At 31.8% G+C, this 13,447-nt stretch overlaps 1 protein-coding gene and 1 long non-coding RNA gene across 2 annotated transcripts; both read left to right on the top strand.

Annotated features, from left to right (window-relative positions):
• Positions 1-5,258: 5,258 nt before the first annotated feature.
• Positions 5,259-6,620, top strand: LOC144572541 (CASP-like protein 5C1). The gene is made up of 3 exons (XM_078322147.1): positions 5,259-5,698; positions 5,807-5,939; positions 6,247-6,620. Exons 1-3 carry the CDS (start codon positions 5,565-5,567, stop codon positions 6,451-6,453), a joined length of 474 nt encoding a protein of 157 aa, XP_078178273.1. The 5' UTR covers positions 5,259-5,564; the 3' UTR covers positions 6,454-6,620.
• A 99-nt stretch (positions 6,621-6,719) lies between these two features.
• On the top strand, positions 6,720-9,046 carry LOC144572542 (uncharacterized). Its single transcript, XR_013517750.1, has 3 exons — positions 6,720-7,632; positions 7,901-8,033; positions 8,695-9,046. It is a non-coding gene; the product is annotated as an uncharacterized LOC144572542 (long non-coding RNA).
• Positions 9,047-13,447: the final 4,401 nt, after the last annotated feature.

Genomic DNA, 13,447 nt, shown 5'->3' on the forward strand with positions numbered 1-13,447 from the left:
AGGCCAGTTCGAATTCGGTTCGGTATAATTCGAACTAGTTCGATTTGATTCGAAATTAATTTGAAATTGAGACAAATTGTATGAAGAATTGAAATCAGGAAATTCAAAAGAAATAAATAAAATTTAACACGAGTTTGAGCATTCTCCTTCTATGGGTTTGCGCTTGAGCTTCACAAAAGAAGCTACCATCTCAAATCCATGCGCCATTTCGAACCACTGGAAGGAGAGAGGAGAAAGAGCGAAGGAGAAGGAGACAGCTTAGGAAAAAGCGAAAAGTGATATTTTAGTCGGCTAGGTAATTAGGTTACACGCGTTTCGAAATGAATAAATTAATAATTTTCATAAGAGATAGCGAGAGATGGAGAGACACGTGATCTTCAGATTACACTCGGAGATTTCAATTTCGAACCAAATAAATTCGCGAACCTATTCGAATCGAATATGATCAAATTCGAATTCGAAATTGAATTAATTTCGAATCGAACTGGTTTGAATTAATTTCAAACCGAATCTATTTCGAATCGAATTTTTTTCGAACTTTTTCGAATCAAACTCGAATCGAATCACGAAATACGAATTTTTTGTGCACCCCTACCTCCAACTATGTTTTCATATTTAAATTATATTAAGGCCAACTATGTTTTCATATTTAAATTATATTAAGGCCCTGTACGGCGCAGTTACTGTACGCGTGGGAATTTTTTTTTTTCCAACGCGCACAGTAATAGACAGTTCAATTTGACTCATATCCCAAGCCCGTTCTCAATTTCATGTGTCCACCGAACATAGGCTAAGCGATAAATTCACTATTTGACTTTTAAATATAACAATACTAATTCATAGTAAAAACTGATATATATATATATATAATATACATAATATCGTTGCCTTACTCTAAGCATATTATAAATAACATTGCCAATATGTTCTCATGTCTACTAAAAAAAATTAAACAAATATTTGGTCTTGTGATACAAAAGACTGTATTTGAAGCAATATTTTTTTTTATAAAATGTCGTAACTTCAAAATTCAGATGAATTTTTTTTATCGCAAATATTAAATAGTTTAATAACTTGATTTTCAGTTTTTATTAAAAAAAAATGCTGCATTTTAACTGGATATCTGAGGCGTGTTGACCATATCATATCCCCCTAAAAACAAAACATTGGACCGGTGGGGGGAATTTTTTTTTATAAACCATAAATAATTAAATTAAATTTACGAAACCAATATGATTGTTTTTTTTGTTTTGAAAAACTATAAAGACCGAACGGCTTATTCGATCTCTAGAATTACCTTTGTTCCAGATCGAATGGGCCATTCGGTCTCACACTTTTTTTTTTCAATTTTTTTCACTTTTTCACTACTGCGGCCACAAAAAATTCATTTTTATCCATACCGAACGGTGCATTCGGTCTCCATAAAATTTTAGCCCAGAGGTCTCCATAGTAGCCGGAACCGAATCGTCTGCCCCCAGAGTCACTGCAGAGTGGGTCCCCATATAACCCTAAACCCAAAAACACTTTAATCCTAAACCCTTTAACAGTAACCGGGCCCACCCCGCAGTGACTCTGAGGACAGGAGATCTGATTCCATAGTAGCCAGGTGTCGCTTGGTTAATGCTCAGAGGCCTTAAATGGAAAGAAGGTACTAGTTTATTATCGGCTCTTGCTATGACACCTACTGGTGTTGCCATTTCTGCTGCAATTTATAATTTTGAAATTAAATGAATGACCGGAAGTTTAAACAATATATATCATGTAGTTGCACTAGTATTTTACTATGTTATTTGTCCATATTTTATTATTGATCATTAATATTTGTATATGTTATTATATATTGTTAAGTAAGAATTAATCCCTGCTTCAATTATAAAAATTAGGTCATTGATATTTTTTAATTATAAACATATGAGCCCTCAAAGTAGGAGAACAACAGAAAACCCGGATTAGGTGGATAAAGTTTAATATAATATTATAAAATGATAAAAAAGGGTAGAGCATGAACACCATGGGGGCGAAACGTGGCAGCAAACCAGAGGGGCCCTGTCAATAACGACAGATGGCTATGGTACCAACTTTTGTTTTTTTTTATATCCGGATTTTCAAAGAGAGAATAAAAATAATTTCGGTCCTAAACATGTGGCAACAATACATCAAATTTCTAAATGTAAGTATTTAGTAATTTTCGATTAAAATAATTAGGATTTTTTTTTTCTAAGTATAGATCATATATTCAGGCTTCTATATATATATGCGTAAAGAATTGGGAAATACTTTAGCGCGTTGGACAACTGAATATATACGTTGAGTATTAAGATAAGAGTTTTGCTAGTGTGCTATGTGCTATCAATGGATTTTAATTAATTAATTCAATTATTGAAACTGTTCTACTTCACAAACGATGTGTTTATATACAAAATTTATAAATTTTCGTATTCATTTAGTAGAAAATTTTCGTATTCTTTATTGTTCATCATTTTTTATTAGCTTAATTTTATATCAAATAAATTAATTTTTTTATAAATTTTATATGTAAACACATTATTTGTAAAGTAAATAAGTTTGGACGATTTAGATATTTAAATTTGTCATTTAAAATCTATATGATAAATTTTTGAGACAATAACACACTAACTAAACTTTTAAAGATAAATATTTAATTGTCAAATATTCAGAAACAAATATATTATTATCAAGAGTAGAACTAAGGTGTTCTTAAGTTCACCAAGCTTCTTCGTGAACTCAAGTCTAAAACCTATTGAATCGGCTTCAAATGACGAATCTGAACCATTGAAGTCTGCTTACCTTACGAGTGATGTGTCTACGTGTGAAAATTTTAAACATTCAAATTAATTTCGTATAAAGTCAAGTGGTCAAAATTAGAAGGTTAATAAATTAATTTTAATGCATTCATTTTTTGACCACTTGACTCTATGCAAAATTAATTTCAAAATTAAAAACATGTAGACGCATCACTCGTAAGATAGACGGATTTTAACAAATTAGATTCGTCGTTTGAGACCAATTCGATGAGTTTTAAACTTGATCACTAACAAGATACTTGGTGAACTTAAGAACATCCTAGTTCTACTCTATTAATATTAAAAACCGAAACAAATGGAATGTATCTGGACCCATAAATTCATGTCTGGAAGCTGGAAGAAACATTTTGTTTTTAGTATGTAATCATTATTTTGGTTGCATTAATAAACAATTGTTTGAACCGTCAATGAAACTCTCCGGAACCTTATTGTTCAAGGGAAGAATTAATCCAGTCAATTTTGGGCCCCATAAAAAGCTGAGGTCAAAATTAAAACGAGCTCCACCTTTTTCCCAAACATCACTTGGTCCATTCGTTTGAGATAATGCGCCTACTTGAGTACTTATTATATAAAGAAAATGAACTTTCTAAAATTGATTTAGAAGAAGTAAGATTCGAGAATAGAGAACTTTAGAACCAGATGGCTAACCACTTGGCACATGTTATGAATTTCAATATATTAGGTAATGTAAGTGAGGTCGAAAAATACTTGATCATCGGATCAGAAAATAATCATTAAACTAGTGACATAAAAAAATAATTTAGAAGGGTTGTATATTTAAGTAATAAGTACTTTGATAAAATGATCGAGTGAAGATAGTTTATTAATTCCCTTGGCTGCTGCTGCGAGAATCACAAAAAGAAGAAGAAGATAGTTATTATATTAAAAAAATATAATAATAGCTTTTACTGTCGTTTCAAGTCTATAATTGTTTGTTTCGTATATAGTTAATTAGATAAGAATAGTATAAGAAAAGTAGGCTAAACTCTTAGAAAGATTAATTAATGCCCCATTTCAAATTAAAGAGCAATAATTTTTTTTTTAAAAAATAACAAAATGCTAACAATAATTTTTAATAGCTTTATCCTCCTGATAAATATCCAACAAAACAAGCTAGATTAATTCACAGGCGTGCATAATTAGTCTGTGTGCATGAGCTGCATGGGACTATCGATCGAGACTATTTATCTTTCTTTTTAATTTTTCTTTTTCTTTTCCTATTCTGATAGCAACTATCATGCTTTTCAATAATAAAAAAAATAATTTGATCACCAGCATGACCGTAACTTTCACCTTCTTTTTATAAATATTTCAAAACCAAAGTTTTAAACCACAATTAATGTAAATTACTGATATGTCTTATTTTTTAAATAATGTATTTATGTCAGAAATTGTAATTTTTTATTTATTTTTTGTTTAGATTTAAGGACGAAAAATTCATCATTCAAATGAATAACAATAATTCATTGATGTTTCCAACCTTTGATCCTATATAAAACAAATTCAATTTATTTTAATTTTAACGTGAACTACTTTCGGAATAGAACAAGATCAATGTTGACCTCTGTTATTTGAAATTCGAAATTGGAATTATTAATAAAATGAGTGGGGTTAAAATGCACCCTCCTTTTTGTGCTCCTAACGTGCACCCTCCCCTCGTATCTTCATTTTTAAAGTTCAAATAGTTGATTTGAATTCACCAACGTGTTCTACATATTAAAATGTGCTTGGAGACCAAATTTTACATTTTTTGAAAATTTTTTTACTATTTTTTCAGAATTTTTTATTAAACTAAACAATAATAAAAAATTCAGCACAGTGATGATTTTCAAAAATTCTGAAAAAATAGTAAAAAATTTTCAAAAAATGTAAAATTTGGTCTCCAAGCACATTTTAATATGTAGAACACGTTGGTAGATTCAAATCAACTATTTGAACTTTAAAAATGAAGATACGAGGGGAGGGTGCACGTTAGGAGCACAAAAAGGAGGGTGCATTTTAACCCCACTCTAATAAAATTGTGGTTATGGGATCCATTTATAATTTAAATTACTTGTAAAATAGTCTGCAAATATTGATAATACTAACAGAGAATATGTATCCTCTGTATCAACTCAAAAATTTAAATTAATACATCTCGGCCATCTGATCATAATTTAGAACAATTCAGCTCAAAATGAAATACTCGAGTCCCTTTAATATCATGCCAACACATATCAAACGGTTCAAATTCATTTTGCGTTAACTCAAATTCTGAATTAATTTCTGAATTAGTGCATCCGATACGAATTCTGCTAACAGGGGAGAGACATTTGGTGAGTGATCAAAATCACGACACCAAAGCGTTGATAGGTACCAAATTGCATGTCGTATTGATCGACAAAGCGAAGGAGCATATCCCCATAACGATAAAAAAACAAAGAGATCCGATCCAACTATAAATGTAACGAAGCATATAAAGGAAAAATACACAAGGAAACTAAATCGAATTTGTCTCAGCACTTCAATTACCACACATTGAAACGTAAGCGGCGCGGATTCCCTTATTCCCCTTCGACTTCATCTCCTCCTACCTTTTCTCTTAAAAGAAAATAACACGAATATTATCATATAAAAAATCTTGCTTTACCATGAGAGAAGAGGAAACAAGAGAAAAGGCAGAGGGAAGATGAGTTTTTTAACTTCCATTTGTGAGAGAAGAGAAGGGGAGGTTGAGAAATATCATCATCCCTTGATCGAATGGATGAGATTGCACCGGGTTCGGTCGGTTCGCTGCCCAGCCTCTCCCTCAGGCTTGGCCAAGCTGTGTTTTCTACCGCGGCGCTCCTATTCATGTCTGTTGGAGTCGAATTCTACAGCTATACCTCCTTTTGGTATTACTTTTAATCTTTTGAGAATTCTGGAGTAATATGGTTTCAATGATTTTGGGGTGTTAATAATTGTAGGTAATAATACTATATGATTTTGACTTTTGTGTGTAGTTTTCTGGTGACAAGTATGGGGTTGTTGATTCCATGGAGCTGTTTTTTAGCAGTTGTAGATGTTTATTCTCTGTTTCTTGGTTGCCCTCTTCGCCTTCCTGGTGCTATAATCCTAATTATTGTTGGAGACTGGGTAAGAATTTTTATAAATTATGTATATATTTTTAATTAAACTATGCTTAATTATGAATTTTGGACCATGTTTCATTATTATTTCTTGTTGGGTTTGTTTAATCCATTATTATTGGAATTGATAGAAGTAGTCTTCCCAAATGTTGATGAGAGGCAACAATTTATTGAAACTTAGAGCCAATGGGGTTCAAACTTAAGTTGAGTCTAGAAAAAAAAATTGACTAAAATAATGCGATGTGAAAGAAATTGTGCCTTATATGAGGAAATATTTATCAAATAAATTGATCAAGAAAAGTTGAAATGGACAGGTCCTGTCCTTGCTATCATTGGGGGCAGCTTGTGCAACAGCAAGTGTGGTGTCTCTTCTTCTCTCAGTCTCAACAAATGGGTATTGTACTCCTGGGGTTTGTGGCAGATACCAGCTATCAGCTGCTATGGCATTTTTGTCTTGGTTTCTTACAGCCTCTTCTTCTCTCTTCAATCTTTGGTCCCTTGCTTCTTTGCGCCTCTTGTAAAAAATCCCAATTATTAGTTACTAGATTCTTTTTTCTTTGTTTCTTGCATTTATAGAATAGATAGATTAATTAGTTCATAGTTGAGTGAAGATTTTAAGTTTCTGATTGATTTGGTGTATCAGTCATATTTTATTGAATGAAAGATGGAAATAACAAGGATGTCATATTATAGATTGTGCTAGGTGCTGAGTTTGAACTTACAAAAATAGTCAGATGTTTTGATTAATTTTTCATTTTTGTTGATGTTTATGTTTAAGAGACTAATTCAAAGAAACAAATGATGCCTTTTCAAATAATAAAAAAAACGGTTAATTTACCTTGAAAACCTGCTCGGTTTTGGTCTACTGCTGATCCTGAAAAATACAATAGGACATATCTGTCACTTCCCTAATTAATAAATGAACGTTGGACATAATAACAATCAACTTTATTACTGGCTCATACTATTAAATGCGGGCACTTTGTAACATTTTACAGTTTAAATGTGTTTTGGATTATCTCATCATCATGACATCATGCTTAGATCATAAGATTATATTAGGATAATACAAAGAAAACCAAACATTTGCACGAAGTACTCGGAGAAACAGGGCCAATGCTCTCCAATTCTGGTTTCAGTTTGTTTACCTCAATAGGCAGCCTTTCTCGACCAAGAATATTTAAGATGTCTCTTAAAAGAGAAGAGGGGAATTTTTTTTTCAAAAGTTAATAAATTCCTATAGATCTTTCAAGGAAAAATTACAAAATTTAAAAAGATGAAATCCGAATTATAACTCTATATAAAAAAAAAAAAAGCGAAAGTGGATAATAAAAACAATACTCTATTTTTACTTCAACCTTTTAGTCTCTGGCTATCTATAATCTGCATAAAACTAAAAAAAACTAAATATACAAAACCAACCAAAGAGAGAAAAAAAAAGTGTAACATCCAACAAAAGCTAAAAAAAAAAAAAAATGTATTTTTACACCTCGAAATGCGGAAAAAAAACCCACATAAAAAAGCTGCACATTAAGGAGACAATATCAAAATATGATCGCATGGAATCGACATGTTCCTTCAGCAGGGTCGACTGGAACGACCGGAGGCCTTGTGCTGAGGTTCGCTCAGCTGGCACTCTCCTTGGCTTCTTTTCTGCTAATAATTAGTAGAACAGATTTCTATCACTACACCTCCTTCCGGTAATGTACCTATTTTTTTCAACTATTGTTTTGATAATCGATAGATCCATGGAGATTATAACCTCAGTTTTCTTGAAGATCAATTGTTGTTTTTCGAAATTTTAATTTCTATGCTATTTGCAAATCATAGCTAGGTTGAGCAAGTAAACCCAAAAGTCAGATTGAAACAATGCTTTGGTATAATTCATGTAGATCTGTGTTCCCTCCCATTCCTAAATTCCCTTCACAGTCCTTAGCTCTTTTTTGTTATATATTTTTTTTTTGGCAGATTTATGTGGATAGCCATGTGCTTTATAATTACTTGGTGCACAATGCTTGTAGCGTGGGAGTCAAGTTTTAATTGTTTTTTCAGACAGCCTCTCTTTCAAATGGAAGTCCTGATGATTGTAATATTAGACTGGGTATGATATCTATGGATGATTTACATACATATTTCATCAATTCTCCCTGTCTAGTTGGTTGAATAGAAGATGTTACGAGTTCAATACCATTGTCAGCATAATTTAGGACTACCAAATTTCATTAGGAAAAACAAAGAAGTTACACAGAATGATCAATGGTGTCCAAGATATGCTATTTGTAAGTTTTTATAGGTAAAAGAAAACAATTTGGCATAATTAATGTGACCACCAAAAATTAGTATCCCATATAGAATCAGGTTATACAGTCTGTCAGCTGATAGCTTGAGAAAATAATACTTTGCCCCAATGAACTCTAATTAAAATTGATTAACTTATGCCCTAAACTTGTCATTATGTGCACTCCACTGCCCCGTTAATTGCATCCATAATCCCATATTCATTCAAGAAAATTTTGCAATTCTTAGCCATTATGTTGCATTGAATGTTAATTTGGAGTATAATATCACAGCAAATTACTAACATATGGTGATTCCTGCAAAAATCCCCCAAAAATGCCTACCTAATACCAAGTTCCAAAAAAGTGTTAGAATTTAGAAATGTTTGATGCTATTCTCAGGATAACAGGTGCAGTAAGACACCAAGTGTGATTTCTTTTAAGAAAAGAAATATGAAAGAGTGTTTACTATGGAAAATTGGACAGGTTTTCTCTTTATTTTCATTGGCGGCCGGATGTGCCAGCGCAAGTGTGGTAGATCAACTGCTCGGCGTAAAGGAATTATGTAGATACAAGTTTTGTTTTTATTGCCAAATTTCCGCTGCCTTGGCTATCTTAAATTGGTTTCTGATTGTAGTTTCTGCTCTGTTGAACATCAGGTCTCTGAAATAGCAAGTGCCCTCCAAAAAATGATGATTTTTTTCAATCTGATCTGATATTAATTGTAATTACCATAGTAAAAAACGAAGCAATTAAAATTTAGATCTTTTAGCTCTTGCTTTTGTTGTTAGATTTTTTTTTTTTTTTTTTTTTAAGGTTAGAAGGTTTTTCTTTTAGCTTGGCAATCCATGGAAAGGGAATTTAAAGTATGCTGATGAAAGTTTTGGTATTTATTTTGAGCAAATTATGTAATCATAACCAGAACTGTAGATTTCTCAGAGACTTCTGTAAAAAATTAAAAATAATATTATCTTTCAGAATGTAAGCTTAAATGAAGATTTTATCAAAATAAAAAAAATAATTTATAAATTCTTATTCATATTCGTGTCAAGTTATTCGAAATAAAAATAGATGTAAGCTTTCTTTTGCTATATATTTCAGATGATTTGAGTTTGTCATGTACCAGTAATCTAATCATGAATTTTTTGCTTCTCAATAAAAATATCATTCCTTCCAACAATCTCTCCACCATCACTACACCTCCAACTTAGATGCAGCAATAAGATCATAAACCCTAATTCCTACCTCAGACCCCTTTCTGGCCATCTTAGCTTGAAATTTCACTGCCTCCTTTAACCCCCCTCTCACAAATCATTAAATCAAAACCTCTAAACTCTTTCTACTCACACAAAACTCTCATCTCCTCATCTCCATCTCTGAAAGCCCTAAATTTTTTAATCTTTCCTCTCTCAGACTGTCATACATGAAGAGGGTTCAAATACCTCTATTTTTTAAAACTCTAATAATTCAAAATTTAAAACTTAAAAGTCAAAATAAAACCGTGAATATGATCCACATCATTTTATCTATGCACGTGTACAAAATTATGACATTTTAATTTTATTTTGGTTATCATCAAGAGCTTGTAAAAAACGTACTAATGTTGATAATTTCTAGACGTTGATTTTTGAATTTATTGATTCACATAAAAACAAAAATGAAGTGTGATAATTTTTTATAAACACAGAGAAAATAACATAGATCACATCTAACGGTTTTATTTTACTTTTAAGTTTTAAATTTTGAGTTATTAAAGTTTTAAAAAACGGAGACATGGTGAAGGCACAAAAAATGGAGGCATTTGAACCCTCCTCAAACATATCATCAAGCAACTCCTCTACACAACTGACTTCCATGCCAAACCCCCTTCTTTTTGTATGACTGTACAAAAGAAATGCCAAATAAAAAATCCTTCATCTTACCACACCCCTTAATTTTTTCCTCAGTGTTGCTCCACTAGGGTTTATACCCACCAATTCTCTCTCTGATAAGTTCTTTAGCTTTCCACATTTTGGTCCGATACCCCTTCAATAAAGTATCAAACACGGTAAAATATAGTTTAACGCCCTTGGATTTCATCTCTTTCAATAAGGCCCATACCTTGTCTAACTCTCAACCATCACCAAATCCCACCATTAAGTTGCTATATGAGTGGGACTAGCGTAACTTGGAGCGGTACACGAGAGGAAGGAGACGGATGAGGAAGCGGGAAGAAGAGATGTTATTCTGATTTAATGTGACCAACTGATGCTCCGGGAAAGTAAATGGAAAACTGGATTAAATTTAGGCCTAGACTAGAGTTGGGAAGCCCAATAATAATTTGACGTACGGATAGTTATAATGCAATAAGATCTGACTAGTGCGAATTCACATCCCCTCGAGTTACCTGAAGCTATAATTTTGACTTTTTTTTATTGCCTCTATGTGTGTCCACCATAAAATGATGAAGTTCGTTTTCAGGAAAACAAATAAAATTCTTTGCCGATTTGTGGTCTATTTACGGCTCACAATACAAGATCGACGAAAAACTTTATTCTTTATATGGCTCACAACATGAAAAAGCTATTAACAAGCTAACTCGTTTCATTATGACATGAGCGAGTTTGAGCTTTGTCTAGTTCGATTTGGCTCGTCTTGTTGAAAGTCTTAGATGAATTTATATGAATGACATAGAGCTGTTGGTAAACTCCTTGAGCCCCATTATAAATTATCACTACTAGAATTTTTGCCTTTTCTATTAGCAGCATACGTTATTTCCAAGGGGAGAAAGAGCCCTTGGAAATAAAATCGGGTTTGCTGACACATTTAACAATTTCCAACAGCAGGCCCATGGAAATGGTAGCCCATGAAAATTCCCCATGTCTGTCATTGGAAATGTTTCATATCCCCCATTGAAAATACTTTTGCATGACACATGACCCGCTAAACAGACCAAATACTATATTTTATTGAGAGCCCATGGAAATACCTCCCCCCAGTGCATGGAAATAAAATGGAAGCAGTGAGACATATTATTTCCATGAGACTACCCTAAAAAATGTTTTGGTAAGTTTGCTTATATTATTTTATAGTGAGGCTCATGGAAATGCTGGAGCACAATGCCCTTGAAAATATTTTGTTGATTCAGTTTATATTATTTTATTGTGAGGCTCATGGAAATGCTGGAGCATAATGCCTTTGAAAATATTTTGTTGATTCAGTTTATATTATTTTATTGTTAGACATATTATTTCCATGAGACCATCATTGGAAAAATTTAGTTCCTAGAGACAGAAGTGTTTTTGTTTATTTGAAATGCCCCTTTGAATATTTATTAAAATTAAATCACAGCAGCAAGTAGTATTTAATTGTGATATTTAAAATGAAACAGACAATTGAAAACATAAAATTTAGGTCTTTACCAATAACCAGACATATTTCAATTTAATTTAGATACAAAATTAAGGTAACAAATGCAAGTAATACATAATATCTCACTTTGAATGACTCTTGTGTAGACACCTGTTACAAACCAACAACATATTTCCTAATTATGTGCAAAACAACTCTATTCTCAATTATAAAAGAGCCGAGTACTAAAAATTTAAACAACAAAATAATCATCCAATATATATCAACATATATACTACTCCAGACATGACAAAGCAACAACTCTATTCTCAATTAGAGTTTGCACCTTTGAGCAAATTGATGCTCAAAGACTCAAATAGGTAGAACGGGTGTGTAATAATAAACATGTGATTTTGAAATTAAAAAAAAAGAGCAGTAATCATATATACATAAGCACACTAGTTTAACAAAGTAATGTAAATAAAGTTATTTTCTAATAAAAAACAATATAAGATGGTTCTGTCTTATAATAGTTATATCATCTTTTGTAAACACAACATTTATGAAGGATTTATATGCAAATAAAAAAAATGAATAAGATGCAAGGATTGAAATGAGAATACCTCATGAAGAACATCTTATGATTCTTAATATAGATATTCATTGTCCTTTTTAAACATATAAGCGTTAATACATGAGAAAATTTAGCATAAAATCAAAGTCAAAATAGGCAAAAGCTCAAGACAGCACAATGCTATTAAAGTCTATTGCTTTAGGTACCAATATATTCTACAATTGATTAACAAACACTTGATTATGCTTATTGCTTATCAGCTTAAATGCTTAAGTTCACAGTAGGCATTAAAAGTAAAGACCAAAATGCATAATCACACTTAAAATATGACAAGAAATGAACTAGTATTCTTCTTGAAATTTTGATGTTCTTCTTCCTTGATCTTGATCTTATATATAATATACAATCCAAAACCCAAACTTAAAATTTGACAAGAAATGAACTTGTGTTCTTCATCATGTCCATTCAAAACAATCCAAACAAAGTAGAACAATAGGTACATCTATAGGTCATGGATTGACACCAAACCACACCCATGGATGAAGAACAACATGTTAGACATTACTACATTGGATATTCTATTTATTGGGATTTTTAAACAATTTTAAAAACTGTTGAATCTCATACTGGTAAAATGTGACTACATAGTGTACTGAGCATTGTCACCAAAACTGAGTTACACAAACACTAAATTGACCAAGCTCTAAACCCTTGTAATTTTTTCATTTTTTTGTATTAAGATTTATAAGTAAAATTAATCTAACACTACTAACAATGATCTGTCGACTTTTGAGCTTCTTGATCCAATACAAGGAAAATTTTACATTTTTGATGCAAACACATTATTATGAACAATTCTTTTTTCACTGGATTGTAAATGTACTTGGTGCTTAAAACACATATCACTACTCCTAATCAAAATAAGAGAAATATCCAATAATTAAGGAAATTAAGTACCACACAAACAATAGACACTGTCACAAAAAACCAAGTATGAGCTTTATAGAAACCTGACTTGTTCTTTCTAGCGTGAGCTTTATAACAACTTAAATGGTAAACAATGCAAATAAAAAACATCACCCCGAATTGATTACCAATTTATCCTTAGTACAAAAAAACCTTCAGGCATAGAATCGATTTGCACTAGGATATCGTCGGCAATCCAACGGTTAACTTTACTCACCTCTATTTAGCCAAAACTTTCACCCTTTAATTTGACTACCCGCTATTTAGCCAAAACTGTACATAGTGTGATTTTGTAATTGTAGGTTAATTGAATGAGGTTGACCTTGGTTCCACAAAATTAAAGCTTCTACTTCAAAGGTAATTACCACA

This window comes from Carex rostrata, chromosome 20 (genome assembly GCF_964058835.1).
Source record: "Carex rostrata chromosome 20, lpCarRost1.2, whole genome shotgun sequence".
In the NCBI taxonomy this organism is placed as follows: domain Eukaryota; kingdom Viridiplantae; phylum Streptophyta; class Magnoliopsida; order Poales; family Cyperaceae; genus Carex; species Carex rostrata.